Source organism: Thermobia domestica, chromosome 8, assembly GCF_964235325.1.
Source record: "Thermobia domestica chromosome 8, izTheDome1.hap1.1, whole genome shotgun sequence".
NCBI classification, from domain to species: Eukaryota; Metazoa; Arthropoda; class Insecta; order Zygentoma; family Lepismatidae; genus Thermobia; species Thermobia domestica.
Window position 1 is genome coordinate 159,546,307 of NC_137461.1, and position 17,882 is coordinate 159,564,188.

Consider the following 17,882-nt stretch of genomic DNA (forward strand, 5'->3'; position numbering starts at 1 on the left):
AAATGGCGACCGATAGATTTGAAATTTTTGTTAAGAATGTCAAAGAGTGAGGTTGAAGGCATGTTGAATTGATTATAACATTGAAATTAATAAGAAAAATTTTATAGTCAAATGAAATAAGTAGAGTCGTTGGCTACTTTGTCATTTTTGTTTCCTTTTCTAAGGGGGAAAAAGAGAAGGAGTGTCAAAATTTTTTCTAAAATTAGAATTAAACGCTAGAAGGGTTTCAAGGAAGGAAAGAGAATGGGAGTCCTTTAAGTCATGAATAATACTTGTCTGGATAGCAAATAAGTATTTTATAGTATATGTGTATTTTTGCTATATATATCTTGTCTTTTGTAAAGTGTAAAGTGTCTCAAAGCTATGGCAACAAAAAAGGTTGTGGTGTCACAGGGCGAGTGTGAAATCACGTGCACTCAATGCACATTAAATGAAAAAGAGAAAAGATCTCGCGCCCCGCGAAGATTAATTAGATGCACCGGTTGTGGACAAAAATGGATCCACTTTGCTTGTTCCAATTTAGATGATACTGCGGAAAATGCAGAAAAGGTGCAAACCGGCGAAATAGAAAAATATTGTGAGGACTGTGAAAAGGACCGAGGCCAAATATCTCCAGCGGAGATATCTGACCTCGACGATGAGGAAAAAAATGAAAATCACAGTGATTCTCGGGATCAGACGGCAAACCCGAAGGAAGGAATGTCATCTGGAGGGTCTGACACGTCTGCATTAATTCGCCAGATGATGGAAATGATGCATGAAAAATTCACTAACATGGAAGTTAAAATAGAACAGAATGGTGCAGATCTGAGACGTGAGAATGCAGAAATGAGGCGTGAGATAAATGAAAAGTTAGACCAGAATAGTGAAAACTTAAGGCGTGAGATAAATGAGAAGTTTGATACCTCGAAACGAGAGACCGACGCTCGATTCGAGGTATTAAACAACAAATTTGACCAGATTTGTTTAGACTTTGCTTCTTCGATTAGTAAATTGAAAGAACAAACGTCTACTGAACTGGAGCAGGTTAGATACCAGGCCCAACAGTCTACCGAGCAGCTCAGAGACGAAACAAATGAGAAACTAAACGAAATAGATGTAAGGTTTGAGGGTACAAACAAAAGATTTGGTGACATCGAACGAAAGGTTGAACAGCAGCAGGCTGAAATAAGTAAATTGAATGTTGTAATATCCGACCTATCAATAGAAACTAAACTAGAGTCGGTTGATCAAAGAATTAGTCGAATTCAAACTGAGGTAGACAGTATTAAGGGGAAGATTACTAAACTGGAAATCGTCAAGTCTGACATCTCCTATCCTTTTCCTGATAGCTATTCTATAGGGAAAAATTTCCCCGAAACGAGTAACGTCCTCCCGGGAAAGAGTCAAGTGTTGCCTGATGCACGGGACACAACCATGTATTGTCCCCCGCATCAGCCAACCTCGAAATCATGGTTGAGTAATTTCGATGTACCGATGCAGTCGAGTGTTGTGACTACAACAGTCACTAGCGTAAATGCTCACTCTACCTTTGGAATGGTACAATCTTACAGCGTGCTGCCAGGAGGGGAAAGGAGATGTGCCGGACCGTCAGTTACTGCAGTGGTGGGTCCTAAATTCGAACCTTACATGGTCAATACTAATTATAAAACCTCTCTTGGTCATATGGGAGCGTTCAGTTCAGTGACCACTCCGTCGGTGACAAATCCGGTGACAACCCCAACCGCTCAGGATAATGCGTTGATTCCACTAGATTCTTTTCCTGCCCCGTATAGTATGAGCTCTAAAGTTTCCCTCCGGGATATTGAACGTTTCCCCACTTTCGATGGGAACATTACTAACGGGTTACCTAGAGTTTTTCTGCGAAGATTGCAGCAATATCTAGACATGTACAAACTTACTGATGGAGAACGCCTACAAATAGTTGAAAAATGTTTGATCGCCGCTTCGGGCGCATGGTTTGCCTCGGTTAAATACCAACTCCGGACGTTCGGTGATTTTTTGATTCTTTTCAAAGAAGAATATTGTAATGAGCACATCGAACGACTCCAAAAAAGAAACTTACAATCACTCCGGTATGATCGCTCCAAGTATGGATCCCTCTTGGACTATGCTTGGAAAATTATCGAACTATATTATCAGATAGCTGAACATCCCTCTCAGGCCGAACTGGTAGATATTATAGTTAACGCTCTTCCACCTGATGAGTCCCGGGCCATAGCGTCCCACTTGTGCCAAACGGTGCGAGAAGTCACCTCACGTTTAGCTGCCTTGTGCGGTAAGGAAGTTGGTGGTCCACCAAAACGATACTTCGCCCGACAGGCAAAGATTCTAAAACCGACGAAGACGAAGGTAACGGCAAGTTGCCAGACAGATTTCCTGAGTTATACCCAAGCTGGATCTCGTTATCCTAGTGGGTATGGCTCAGAAAACAACAATAATGGCCGGCGACTATTTAGGAATCGGCCCATGTTCAACAATCGCCGGAGTTATCGTCCCTATGACCGTACCAACATGGCATCGAACCCGGATAGGGGCGATAACACCAGGAGGAATTTTAACAGGACGTACGGAAGAAGGGAGAACGGTAATAGTCAGGGCAATAATAATAACAATAATAGTAACAATAATGTAAATCGACCCCAGAATTCAGTCCCTTCGCAAGTGCGTGGTAATGGTGAGCCTAGAAAAATATTAAATGGGAGTGATAGTCGGGAAATTAGATCCTAATGTCATCAGATATACTAGTCGACGGGTGAAGCCTTACGAATTGTCTCTGTCGATTTCTCAGTTAGAACTCCTGTCCGCTCTATTGCTATATGAACACTACTGAAAAAAAAAAAGTATCGGAACTCATAATTTTCGAAATTTAAAGATTTTCAATAGTACAGAAGATAAACGTAGTGAATTACTTGCGCAATACCCCAAGTAGATATAATATACTGTCCTAGTGTGACTGGTAATGTTTGAATGAGATGAATGAGTGTGTTAATTTAACAAGCATCAGTAGTTAGTATTCCCAATTAGCAAAATTTTGTTATTCTAACAAAATTTTGTTAATGGGCCGGGGAAAACTGTAATGTACCATTACAGTTGAAAGTAATGGCAATTTTTTTTTACGCACCCTGTACCTAGTAATTTTTTTTTCATTCAATTTCGGTTTAGCTACACAATTTATTTACTCCCTTTACTTCGAATTAAATACAATGAATCGAAAGGTTTCATTAATAACCATATTCCCACTGTATAATATATTTATTTACATTTTGATTAAGTGTAAATCCCATTTTCTGATATATAAGTTGAAAAGTTTCAAGGTTTACCATTCTGACGTCATACCGAAACATAGTTCTGTCATTGGATATAAATTTTCTTAATTTCAGACCAATGTAGAATTTAGTCAGGTACCTAACCTTTTCCCTCACCCCCTCTCAGTAGTCCATAGTCACTTTCAGATCCGGTTATATCTGGATTTACCAAATTTCCATTCGCTTTGTAATTTCCGCGGCTAAAGTTTTCGTTCTGATTGGAGGAATTCTCCTACCTCTGGCTTTTCCGGCGCAATGTTATCAGAATAATCAAGAACGACTCTACGAGCACAGCCGTGGAAATCAACTACGCTATACTGGCTGGTAAAGACGTGGATTTCGAGTGTAAAACAGGTAAAATTTAGACTAAATGTCATCGTAAACGTCGTGTGATCAATCAGGAGCCAGGAAACCCATATTTTTGTTGAAAGAACTGCAAAACCAGGGGAAAATATCTGATTCAGGATTTCGGTTTGCAGGAAGCCATGTTTGCTGCCCAGATAGGATAGACAATATAGGAAAGTGATTTTTTTTTATCTTTTCAAATTCAATTAGGGATTAGGGAAATTACGACCTGATTAGTGCATGTTGGTCGTGTATTAAGTAAATGTGAATTATTATTATTTATTTCGTAATTGCATGTATGTAGTAGGTTTAATAGTACTGTAAATAATCATAATGGCAGCTTAAGTTAGTTCAAAAGGGCTCCTATCCCCTTTTCTGAATTGAACCGGTTCTAGCGGGGGAATGGGTTAGTTATTGTTCGTTTTAGGGCCTTTTCCCCTTTCAGGGGAAGGGTCCCTACATAAACCTCCTTAAGGTGCCCCCCGGGCATCAACTTTTGGTAGTCATTATGTAAACAATTGGTCAGGTCAATTGGACCTAGTGTTTACCTTTCTCATTTTGCCCCCTCTAAATTTAATAGAGCCGACGGTATATATCAGAAGGGAGTATTTATTTTGTCAACATGCATGTAACTAAATGGTGCATGTTTGGTTTAGTTAGTTGTTTTATGTATAGTATTAGCAGTGGTGTATGTAGTTAGTAGTTTTGTGTGAGTGTGTGAATTTTCGATTTGGACAGTGTATAAATATGTGTTAATTTAGTACCATTTTCCTAACAGAAATAAACCAGAGTAAATATTAAATTTCTGATTAATGAGTACAAGTATACATTTCAGTACACGGTAAATTATGCCTCCACTACAGCGCCACAGCGTCCGGTTTCGGTACTCAATTGTTTGTTGACAATACGACATCGCATAACTTAGTGATCTAGGTTGTTGGATTTTAGTCATTTATTCAAAAATTACTTTCATTGGACATGGATTTCGGGTCAGATGAGTATACCTTCGTATAAAATAGCATGAGATCTTACTGTACTGAAAATTTCAGCTTGCTAGGGTCAGTAGAAATTGAAATATCCGCCGAAATAAAGAATACCTATTTTCTTAATAGAAGTAAAGCCCATATGCTGTTACTGTTTGGTTCAAAATGTAGTATTAAATTCTTTTTTCCCGTGGCTGTCGAAAATTCCATTGTTGCTTCAGTTTTATCAACAAATCAGAAATAGATTAATCATTGACAATTTAACTTTCCGTAAATACATGTATGATTTTTTTTTTTAAACCTGCAAGGTAAATACAATTTGGGTGCTTCGAAATAAAGAGTACGTGGTTCGATGAATGTGATCGTGTGGTGGTTTGAGCGTGATAGATTGTGATAGTTATATATATATATATATATTTATTACTGCGTAATGTAGATATGTGTATGGCCTGCGTGTAAAATGTACGAAATAGGGTGTTTATAAAATATTACTTCGTGCGAAAATTAGTAGATAATGAATGAACGTAATGATATGTTAATAATATGATATATAATATGAACGAGATGACGACCCCTATATTTAAATGGATAGGCCTAGTGAATTTTATATAGTGAAAATATGAATATGTTTACGAAAAAAAAAAAATCTCTCGCGTTTTGACTTCCACACCAGTGCATTCATCCAACCGAGTTTGCTACTTGAATGTAAATTATAGTTGGGAATTGTGTGTTACTTTGCATTTATGTACCTCATAATAACAGCCCCAGATCTTAAGCCTTTCAATAGATAGAGTAGTATCATGTGGGAATTACTTCTAAAGGATGACAGAAATGATAATTAAGAAAACCAACTGCTATATCCTGTGATCATCGAAAAGTACAGGTTTCGGTCATTTGTATCTTTAGCATTCATAGCCTCTCCGAGATTTTTTTTTTTTTTTGTTTTTGTTGCTTACCTTATTTATTTATTGTGCAGTGTTCATATAACTCAGTTCGGACTATCCGATTAAATTAACTGCTACTAAATGTAGCGTACCCGGACGTCGACCCCTAGTCCCCTTAAGTATTTTCATGTCTTTTCTTAGTTTAATTAGATGAGGGAAATTAACGACGTCCCAGACGGTGGCATGTCTGCGCTGGGTAGCCATCGGTGATGTTTCGGTAATTGAAATCACCGATCCAAAATTCAGTTTATTTATTTAATTTTTTTTTTAATTTTGGCGAATTACTAATTAAGGATACCTTAGCTATTACTCTAATTTCATCCCTATTCTGGAATCTTCTAGTTTCCAAGAGGTCGGATGATTTTTTTTTTTTTTTTTTGAAATTCTAAATTAGCGCCTTCTCTAACCTTCCGGACGATATCCGGGAACCTGCTGGTTTGGGCCGGATACGGGGATCGGATTTCAATCTTACAACCAAACTCTTGTGGGATTGGGATCTGATGGACACAGAACTTGCATCCTTGGCAGCAGGGCGTTCCTTGAGTCTACGTATTTGAGTAGACCACCCTTTTGGCATGTTAAGAATATTTTGGCTATGGATTTGTTGAGATAGAAATTCGACTTTCGTCTTTGTAGCGTTAGTTACTTCTCACTTAAGTCTTTGGCGCCACTATTCTTCGTCTTCCTTCTTCTCTATCTCTCTCTGTCTTCATTACTTCGAGATTTTTTTTTTTTACTTTTTCAACCTTCCCCCCCCCCTGGTTTCTGAAACTCATGAAAATGTACAATATTCCATATCACTTATTTCGATCGTATGTACTAACTGAGACATCGAGGGATGCAATTCGTGGAGGTATTGCAGCACATCTCGGGACCATTTTCGCGATATTCAATCCACCACTGGAGAAATTGATGGGAAGGTACACTATGCTTTCGGATTCCTAGAAACATTCGTTATTCATGGATCATACAAATTATATCCATTGACAACTGATTTCTGGTTTTTATTTCTATTGATTGGTCATATAGTGTGTATGTATTAGTAGTCTGGGCCCACTAGTTTCCAATAACATTGATTTTTTTTTATATACATCTATATATGTGCTTACATAGTTTTAAAAGTTACGTGCCTGCTCAATTTGTTACATTTCCACCTCTTATGTCACTAAATAACACCAACTATTTTTTATATATATATATGCGGATCTTTAGTAAATTGAAAATGATTATTGATTATCGGGTTTATACATAGAAAGTACAATGTTGCAACCTTATGAGAGAAAAAAGTGAATTTTGATAGTCAGGGTTTTTGTTTTGTCTTTGAGCCAATGAAATATAAACATTTATAAAATATGAATACTTGTCGAATATGAACGGTTATGTAGAATTTAAACGTCGACAAAATACTACGATGGATATTAAAGTGAAATTTATTGTATTGAATAATATGAATATATATATATACGAGTATGTATGTAATGGGCTCGGTATTTACCCTGGTTTTGTTTAGGTTGCCATAGGTTTTTGACACCCGACCGTTACCAACTATTTGTGACATATAGTGTTACCGCGTATATTGTAATAAATTACATTTTGTTGAGTGGTTACTGATGTCTGTAACTATTAAAGTTGAATATAATGTTAAATACCGCATGTAAGTAAAACGAGTAGCAGGTCGTAAGATAAGTAAAATAACCCTAATCCTCATCCAAATTTATTCGCAAGATCAAAGTGAAATTAATAACCTACGAAACAGTGTGCCCCACCAACGAATCTTCTATCAGTAGACTCTGAAACAAATCCTTCCCCTACGATCAGAAATTTAACTATTCAGTGACTAGAATCTTTTGACTACAAGATCTATACTATAAAGAAAATTACTGGTCTTAAATTTAATGAAGAGAAATTTAGTTGATAACTTAATGTGAATACCGGAATATGGAAATATGTTCTCAATATCTGTGACTGGATTCAAAATTTTTTTAACCTTGATAAACTTTGAAATTTTATATTGAGTGCGTCGAGTGACGAAATGAGAAATATAAATATATATGTGATATGAAGCGACTATTTGTCTATAGCTAAAACAAAAACAATTAAACACTCTCATGGACACAAACCACAGTGCGAAAAGAGAGTTGGAAAAAGGAGCTATTATCGATGTGAGAACAAAGACTCATAAAATCGTCGAAATGTCTCCTCTTGGGACAGAGACCTAATAAAATGTTACTAAAGTGTTTTTTTTTTTTAGAATGATTAACCAATTATATATATATATATATATTTTTTTTTATTTATTTTTTCTTTCTTTTTCCGCAACGATATATATATATATTCATTACATTGAATCCTAAATGTATTGATCTTTGAATTTTTTTTATTTTTGTCTTTCATTTTTTTTTTGTCAAATTCTCTTTTATGTAATTCAACTTTTAATATATATATAGGAAGAGAAATGTGTTATTTGGTCTTGATAAAATTAGCGAATTTCTATGCATGTTAATGAAACATTCTTTCCATGTATTAAATTTTTTCCCTGTTATGTCCAACTAATTTTTCTTTTATTGAAATGTAATAAATGTATATAGTAATGTAGTTAGGTTAGTTTAATTTAACTAAATACAACCCGAAGTATACATTGTCCTGTATGAATGTGTGTGTGAGTGAAATGTAGGTTTAGTATTAAGTGCATCCATTATTTTGACATATATGTGTGATTTATTATAATTAATGGTAGTTATCAATTAAACTCATTGAATGTTAATACTAACTTAAGTTGGCTCTATGAAGGAAGTAAAAAGGACTGAAGTAGCCTGAACGAATGATCAGCATGGGAGAACTGTGAGAGTCAAAATCTTCTACGAATATGTAATACTCTGATTTTTTTTTTCTTTGTGGTCGATTCTAACATGCCATCAACTTCGTCGTTTATTTTTCAAATATTGGATATTAGTGGAAATATTGAATAAACTGTAGAATTAAACTTTCTCATCTATCTCAGATCTAGATCGGGATAATTTGGTAGTTAGGGTTAAATGGATCTAGATCGGGGATGTATGGGTTAACATGTGTCTACCCTTGATCACCTTAATACCAAATATTAACCCAATAGCTATTGGAATTCGATAATTATTCACTTTTCTTTACCATATTTTTCAAAATATTCAGTAACAGCTTCCTCTTTATCACCTTCTTACTTTACCTCTTTCCTTTTCTATTTTCCTTTTCCTTTCTTCATCTTCTTCTTCTATTTTTTAATAAAACTGAAAAGGGGGTCGTGACTGGGAATCCTAGATGTAATAAACACGGTCATGTATTTAGTTATTTTATTTCATTCTCTTTAGAAGTCCGATAAAAAGTTTTCTCGTTTCGATCGAATCTAGTATGTTCAAAATTAAGAAACGGCTAATATATTCCAACGTAATTAGACATAAGCTGATAGCTTCATGAACATCCCCACCAGGGGTGAAGGGTTCCCACTTACGACTTATTCTTTTCTTCAAACAGTTTTAGACTGACAAGCAGTGACAGGATTCGTTGTTATGGAAACGGTAGTTTCTATGGCAACGACGACTTTCCCTTTTACACTTTACAGACACAAACGATGCACTAATGATTGAGACCAGTTTGATGTCAATCGGCATTGGTATGGGGCTGGCGCCTAAACTAGATGCGCCAATATCTCACACTTCCTAGTGTGCACAAACGTGCACTAACAATTGAGACTATTTTGGAGCTAATCGGCGGGGCGGAGATGGGTGGTTGCCGCTCAGACAGCTCCCAAATTAATTTGTGAATATCTTAAAATTGCATTTTGCACAAACGTTTGAGACAATTTTGATGACATTCAGTAGAGGCTGTCCAAACGGACGTCTTAGACGTGTCATTACACCTTTTTCATTTCAATTTCTGCATAATGCTAATCCACATAGGATGATATTGGCCAATCCACGGTTGTGAAACTATGTCCCAACATTAATGTTAAGATTTATAGTGCGTGAAATCGCAATTTCACTATGTCCATTTTCTTTCCACCAATATTTGTGGTTTCATTTTTTTCTCCATTCAAAATGTCATTTTTGTGTAACACAGTGAGCTCTCAGTGATCTGTTTGATTTTTTCATCATCAAAAGCTATTCGTCCACTTTTTTTTTTATTTGATGATGATTCATCGAGAAAAAATACAAGAACAATAAACTGATTTGACATGCACGAATAAGATCAACACAACTTGACTAACATTTTCTATAATGAATATGTTACTTATGTAGGTAAATTAACAGATATATCGTAGAATAATCACATGACGTTGATGAATTTTTTTACATATAATGTAGACCTCTAATTTAAAATAACAAATAAAAAACTACATCAAAGTTAATAATAATAATAATAATAATAATAATAATAATAATAATAATAATAATAATAATAATAATAATAATAATAATAATAATAATATGTTTGCTAGTGTATTACTCACCACATTTAATATAAAATATTCTTCTGCCTTCTGGATCTCGGTATGGAAGACCAGCTACTATCAAATCTAACAAAATTCGAGTCATCTTCTCAAAGTCTAGTGAGGAATACACTTTTAGGTATTTCTCGATGTGTTTGTGGTATCCTTTTATCTACAAACAAAATAACAATTGTAAGTACAATAAAATTTATCTATAACGGAACTAGTCTTTAGTGATAACCTATACTTAATGAAAAATTACGCTCTCGTGAATTATCATATTACCATTTATTTTAATCTGTAACAAAAGGAACCTATTTGCCTGCGATCTAAGGACGTTGGATACATTTTGACAGTTTAAATGATTTTTAGAACCTTCTGATAGCTACATATCACTGGCTAGAGATCAGTGATAGAACGTACACATCTGGTACGTGGAGTTCCTGGTTCTGTCCCATCCCGCGCCAAGTGAACTTTGGGATGAACAAACACCGAGCGCCTAAGTTTTCCCAGGTTTTCCTGGTCCTCCAACTTTCATAATTATCATCCATCTTATCATCATCGTCTCTTCCTTAGGCTCGTTGCTTAATCGTAGGACATTAAACTAAAACAACTGGTAGGGAGAAGGTGCAACTTGCTAAGGCTTGTCCAATCTGCTTTGTAAAGAATTAAAAAAACCGAACCTATTCAACGCAGAGAGGAAGCTATTTTGAATCTGAATAACTAAGAATAATGAATAACTAAGAATAATTTTGGTGTTCATGTTACAGGATAATCATAAATTCATGATTGTGTATTTTTTAAAACATTGGAAATAAATAAGTAACTGATAATAGTAACTACCATAAGATGTACAAGTGCAGAATATAAAAAGTTTATTTTAACACATTTTTTACTACTTTACGCAGCTATAAAGTAAGACGATTCAACAAAAAGTAACAAAGAATACTCTGTTTCCTACATTTTACCCTAAATTTCCGATCTTTTCTTGAGTAATTGCTCCCTCCTTTAAATACAAACACATATGCAATTATTAATATTTTTTAAGTTTAAGAAGTTCATAAAGTTTATAAATAAAATGTTAAAACGTATTGTTTGCAATGTAAACATTGCTTTTCCCATGGAATTCGATATTGATGAAGAGAACTAAAGAGGTCAAAAGTATAAGATTTTCAATTTTCCTCTATTCATAACTTCATGGGCTACTCAGTTTTTAAATTGTACATGTTCATTGGCATAGATAATCTCTGACTTAAGTGCTCGCATTATATTATTTCAACATTACATATTCATACTATTCAATTATTCACTTTCTATATATTGTTTTAATATAACTTCATAATAACTTCTATTTCATATTTCTTCTATTTACTATATTTATAGTAATATATACTATAAATACAGTATTCAAATTTATGTTCATGGACTGTCACAAAGTTTTATTAATGACATTCATTGATCTTGAAGCTGAAATATCACACGTAAAGGAAACTGGTACTCAGTCTACTGTAAAAACTCCTTGGACAGAAGTAGAGAGCGGTGCTCAAATACAACGCAACATTTAACCTGTCTTAACACTTATGAATTCAACTAATATTTAACAATTACTAGTTAACAATACATTTGAAGCTCGTCTATTAGGTGGGCACTTTAAATCAGCCAATAAAAAATAACTTTGACTTTTAACATTAAAAAAAATGAAGAAAAGGAAATGGTAGTAAACACACTGAGATAATAAGCAAAGCAAACAATACAAATTCTGAAAACTCTGAAAGTAACAAGATCAATACGAAAGAAGTTATGGTGGATGATAAAAATAAGTCAACTTTTAAATAAAAAATTACAACTGATTAATTAATGACGTTATTTTATTTTTATCTGATAGCCGTGGATGAGATATTGTGAGCATATTAAGTGAAAGACTACCAACCATAAGTTTTGGTATTAATGGAATCTGGTGTATCGAGCAGTGAAATAATAAAAAGTTTATCTAATGCGTGTGTACATAAATAACGGTATTGTGGTTTTGATATGTGCTGCAAATGATGTTGGCATAAGAAGTGGTCGAAGTGGACGATATGTGGTGGTATGCCATTCCGCTTCTGGCTTCTTAGTGTCGAAGACATACTGTCACTGTAAAGTGCATGCTAATTTACCTTTAATAAATCTATTTTTATACACAGTAATTGACGAATAGCTTTGCATGTCAAAGACTTTATTTCTTTGTATAAATAATTTTTAAGTTGCCAGCATCGACATTTTTGTTATCTTTTTCTCCCTACCTTTTGTTTTTAAAATGAGGTGTCTGCAAAGAACTTGTTGTGAACTTTTTTTTAAAATGAAGATATTAACAGTATCATATACTTATTATATATGGTATATGCGAAATACTATCTACAATTAGGAAACATTTCAACGAATTTCAAGAGAATTTTGATAGAAATAACTATAATAAAATGACTAGAGATAATCTAACTACACTCAGGCAATTTCTCAAAATCTACTAATACAGTTAAATGAATAAAATATGTAATCATCTTCCAGGTAAGGTAAAAGGTAACTGAAAATATGACATATAAGAAAGTTGTTCGAAATCTATTATTAAGATTATTTTATACTGAATTCATGTTATCAGATTAAAAAAAATGAAGCAACTTAACCATGTGTAGTTGTACTGATACAATCGAACAATTTTGAACACTGATTTTATCTTCCTTTCTTCGTTGTAAATGCAAGCGTTTAAAAGATTTTGTTTGCAAATTTCTTACAACATATACATTGCCATATTCCATACCTTGTATCATGTACAAAATAAGGTCAATGGAACGCAATATAGTAATTGAAGTAAATAGGTATATACAGGGTGGCTTATGGAGTCATATTGTTTGTATGATCCATAACGTTAATTTGTTGTACTGAAATATATATTACAGAATAGGTACAGAACAGATCGCTAGAAACTAGAAACTGCCCCTATAAATAATGATATATTCAATGTGACGGAATAAGTTCAGTGATCCAGAGTAATGCCTCGCTGTGCTTCACAAATGAAGTGGAGGCTCCAAAAAGTTGAAATATTCATGGATTATTATTATTATTAGAGTATAATAATAATAATAATAATAATAATAATAATAATAATAATAATAATAATAATAATAATAATAATAATAATAATAATAATAAATGTTCAAACTAGTCGTCATTGTTATTTAAAATACTTTAACAATGTTATTTATTCATTTAACCTAACTTGGTACACATACCTACTGCGTTTAATATACACTTCGGTGCTTATGGTCCAGGGTTAGACCCCCGTTTACCATCATATTGAAGACTGCATTCACGAAAATAGCGGTATGAGATCTAGAAGACAGAAATAATACCGCCTGAGAACCGATATGCTAAGTAAGCATTAGACCTACGAAGTTGAAGCGCTCCACCTGGCCAGCCATAGATCCCCATGAGCTGTAGAGTCAGAGTATAGTTTTTATTATTATTATTATTTACGAAATTTCCATTTCTTCACTAAGTACTTATTTTTTCGTAGACATGAAATATGTACATTACGCTGGTTTTAACACAGCATAGCCGGCAAAACCGTGGGACGTAAAACTCAAAAATCTCGAATGTAAATTGAGTAGTAGTTCTGAAGAATTAGTCCCAGAAGCGACAGTCCTATTAGCGACAGGAACTGTTATCTGTCCTATGAGCGACCGATTCATTTACATTGAGATGATGGAAGATGATATGATTCCCTCTCGTGAAATATGTTTGCCTCTGGCGTTATTAGCGCCCGAACAACCTTGCTACGAAAAATGTACGTGCCAGTAATACAGTTCATCAAATATATTTTCCCTCTACAGTGAGTGCAAATAAAACTTATTTTAATTTTGAGTTAGATTTGACATAAAACATATCAAATAACTTAGCGAGACAACAGGGACATTTCCATGAAAAGTATATTCTTATGTAATTATTGAAAATCCAGTTGTAATATCCCCTTTCTTCAAAAGCTCTGTTTTCTGTACTTAATTTGATTCAAATCTAATTACTCACTAAGCACAGTAATATATTTTATTTTGAAAAACTTAAACGTGTAACAGTTTCGCCAACTATCTACTTTCTAGACTTCCAAAGACAGTGAATAAAATTAAAAAAAAAAAAGTGAATGATAAAAGACAGCTTTTGAGATCGTTTACATCTGATTGGCTATCCTCAACCAATCTCACCAATTACAATGCAGTTCACTCTAAACAATCCAAAAGGTACACAAACTCTTTAAAATACCTTCCTCCCTATTGTAAGCTACAAAAACGTAAACTAATTGCTTAATTTGCCTTCCTTCCAGGTATTTTAAAGAGTTTGCTGTACCTTTTGGATTGTTTAGAGCTGAACTGAATTGCTTAATTGGTGAGATTGGTTGAGGATACAATCAGATGTAACGATCTCAAAAGCTGTCTTTTATAATTCACTTTTTTTTTTTTAGATTTCTTTGATATCCTCAAGTGGTAAGCACCCTTTTTCCATGGGTGCCCGATGGGAAGGCTGGGATCACCCCCCCCCCTGGCTAACTAAAATGTATACGTAATATAGCAAACCACGTATATTAAATACCAGATATACCAGACATGGTACAGCAACCATGAAGATGCCCCTCCCTAGAAAATTTTCTTCGGGCGCCCCTACCTCTTTCTGATTTCTTTCTTATGCCATAAATATATTAAATCTAAACTTATGCTCCGCATCATTTTAACATGAAATTTTTAATTATATTTGAATCATAGACAAAGACGGAGCTACTCTAAATATTTAGTTAGTTTTCCCCTTGATATAGTAAGTGTATTCATAGAAAGTAATTCAAAAATATAATATTAGGAAAAACGTAGAAAATATTGTTAGTGTAATGAGAGCAGTTTCACGTATTAAATTCAGGTAGAGCGAAATTTTTCATAGTACATTTTGTTAGGTTCTAAATCGCATTAGCATGAAACAAGTTAAAGAAGAGAGAACCTTGTCTTCTTCCATTATCTTAGTATGAACGAATCGGTGACTCATAGAGCAGTTAACAGATCGAATCGGTCGCTCATAGGACAGTTAACAGTTCCTGTCGCTAATAGGAATGTCGCAAGTGGGACGACACCGTTCTGAAACCACTTTAAACATTAGTTACTGTCCCATTCACCCTGGGAGCTGAAAAGGAACACTAAATACAAATCAATCCAAACCAATAACACACTACATTACTGAAATATAAATCGCCCTGTAATAATTTTTAATTAACCTATTGTGAATGGGCTACTTATTGTCACAGGTTTTGAGAGAGGAGAAACGCTCCGGTACAGAATAAGAAAAGCATTATGCTGTAGTACGGCTGTTTCTGTTATGTGTTGTTTCACTATGTAATGTTAAAATTCATAATTATAATTATAAAATTCATTCATAATTTGATTTCAGTTTTGTGTCTATGCTTAGATCAGGGTCTATATTTCTGGTTCTCTTTTCTCTCAGCAAGCGTCCCGGCACAGATAAATTTTGCACTACAATTCTGCTTATTCGAAATAAAGTATATTATTGTGGCCTGTGTCCATTGTTCTTTTTGATCAACGTCAATTAAAACATGATTCCGAGGGAGCATGAAACGGGAGTTGACCGGATAATTTCAAATTAATTTCAAATTCACAATATTTCAAAAGAAGGATTATGGATATTATAACTCAAATACATTAACCAGTTTTACAGCAAAATCAAAGCAATGTGACACAATAAGCGAAAATGTTGCTCTTGAACTTCGATTGAACATTATAGCAAAATAATAGTTAGTACTGTATAAATAGTAACTGGCTTAGCAAAAAAACAAACAGAAAACAAAAAGTTCTATAATAGAAGTAAAGGTCAAAATGTTTGGTAAACGTTTTAGTCTATTTTAAAACACAGATTGACTAATATATCTTAATAATAAATATGTACAGTACATCCTAACAACAAAAACAGAAAATTACTCATAATTAGCTCTCTGGAGAGGAGGCAGAATTAAAGCAAATGAAGCTAACTAACTCTATGGCTTATGGAACGCGGAGGTTCAATGCCGCGTTCACGAAAGCTCTCCACTGACCTCTATCCTTAGCCAATTGCATCCAGTTTCTACTTTGTTTTCCTATCTCTGCGAGATTCATCTTAATAGGCAGTCCTTCCATCTGCGCCTAGGTCTTCCTAATGGTCGTTTTCCGATGGGTCTTCCAATCAAGACTTTGAAAGCGTTTCTACTTTCTTCCATTCTAGCTACATGACCTGCCCACCTAAGCCTCCTAGACTTGACGACCCTAACAATGTTGAGTAAACCGTATAAATTATGTAGTTCCTCGTTATGAAGTTTCCGCCATTCCCCATTCCCGTTTCTCTTGGGTCCAAATATTCGTCTCAGGATCTTGTTCTCAAATACTTTCAATCTATGTTTTTCCCTCAGGACCACTTTGCGCAACCATACAGAACAACAGGCATGATTATCGTTTTATATATTTTAAGCTTCAAATTCCTCGACATAATTCGCGACGACAAAAGATTTTGAACCGATTAGTAACACGAATTCCCTGCTTTTAATCGATATTTAATTTCTTCGTGAATATGATTTTCGTCTGCTAATATTGATCTTAAATATTTGAAAGTATCCACTTTATCAAAAGTATTATTTAATATTTTATCTCATCCATAATTTGCCGTATTACGGTTCCGACGCACTTCCATGCATTTAGTTTTCTCTGCATTTACTTCTATACCCTTGTCCCTGCAATCGTTTAATAAGATCTTTGCATTCTTTCTATTGTCCTCCTATCATCCCCTATTAAATTTACATCATTAGCATATGCCGTAACCTGGTGAATACCGTTCAACTCTAGGCCCTGGTTGCTACCTTTGATTTTCTTTATAGCGTATTCCAGCACAAAGTTAAATAATAATGGCAACAACGCATTTCCTTGTTTCAGGCCATTTTCGACGTGAAAGCTCGTGGACAAAAATTTTCCTACCGGGACTTTACTTTGGGATTACTTTACTTTTAAACATATCTTGATTAATCTAATTAGCTTTTTCGATATTCCAAGTTCCGTAAAAACGTTGTATAATGTTTCTTTCCTAACCGACTCGTACGCCTTTCTAAAATCAACAAATAGTTGATGTACCGGAGTATTGTATCCCCACTTTTTTTCGAGTATTTGGCGAATGGCAAAAATGAAGCTAGAAATCTTAAACTGCAACATCAAATGACACAATTTGATACGTATAATAAATATATAATAGCCTTCTACAATATTTCACAATTTGGAACATGTGAAAAGCTGCATATCAATGTCTCGCACGGGATGTGAGCGCTCTGCCACTGAGCCACCGTGACCTCTCTCTCTATGGTATATTAGTAATTTTGCAACTGTTTGTTCATCTCAAGGAAACAACTGCAGAAAAAGCAGGAAAAAGGAAATATGTCAATAAGAAAACTGTCAACCTCAACAATCCTCATCGACTTTCCTCCGACCGGTCATAAATAAGCCATACTGAGTTTTGTGACATCATTCACCACCGGTGTGTCGGTATCGGACAAATATTTTATATGAAGAGAGCGAATTAACTTTTATTTTATTTTGAATAGCTCTAAGTCTACGCTAGAGGATAAAGATCTTCATATCGTTACAACTAAACTACTTTTGTTTGTTTGTTTTGAGCAAGCATGCATTTAAAATTGTCTGAAAATTTTCACTATACTTATATTTTCATAAAACGAATAAACGTCTCTTTGTTCAAAAGTGATGCAATTGTAAATTTCTAAGAAGTAACGTAACGTTTCAGG

General features: G+C 34.4%; 1 protein-coding gene across 1 annotated transcript in view; it reads right to left on the reverse strand.

Annotated features, from left to right (window-relative positions):
* The window catches only part of LOC145693313 (clavesin-1-like), a 120,417-nt gene that overhangs the window by 20,277 nt on the left and 82,258 nt on the right, over positions 1–17,882 (reverse strand). Inside the window, exon 4 of the mRNA XM_081769187.1 lies at positions 10,064–10,214. Coding sequence (XP_081625313.1) covers positions 10,064–10,214 — 151 coding nt within the window. The remainder of the gene's footprint in view (positions 1–10,063; positions 10,215–17,882) is intronic.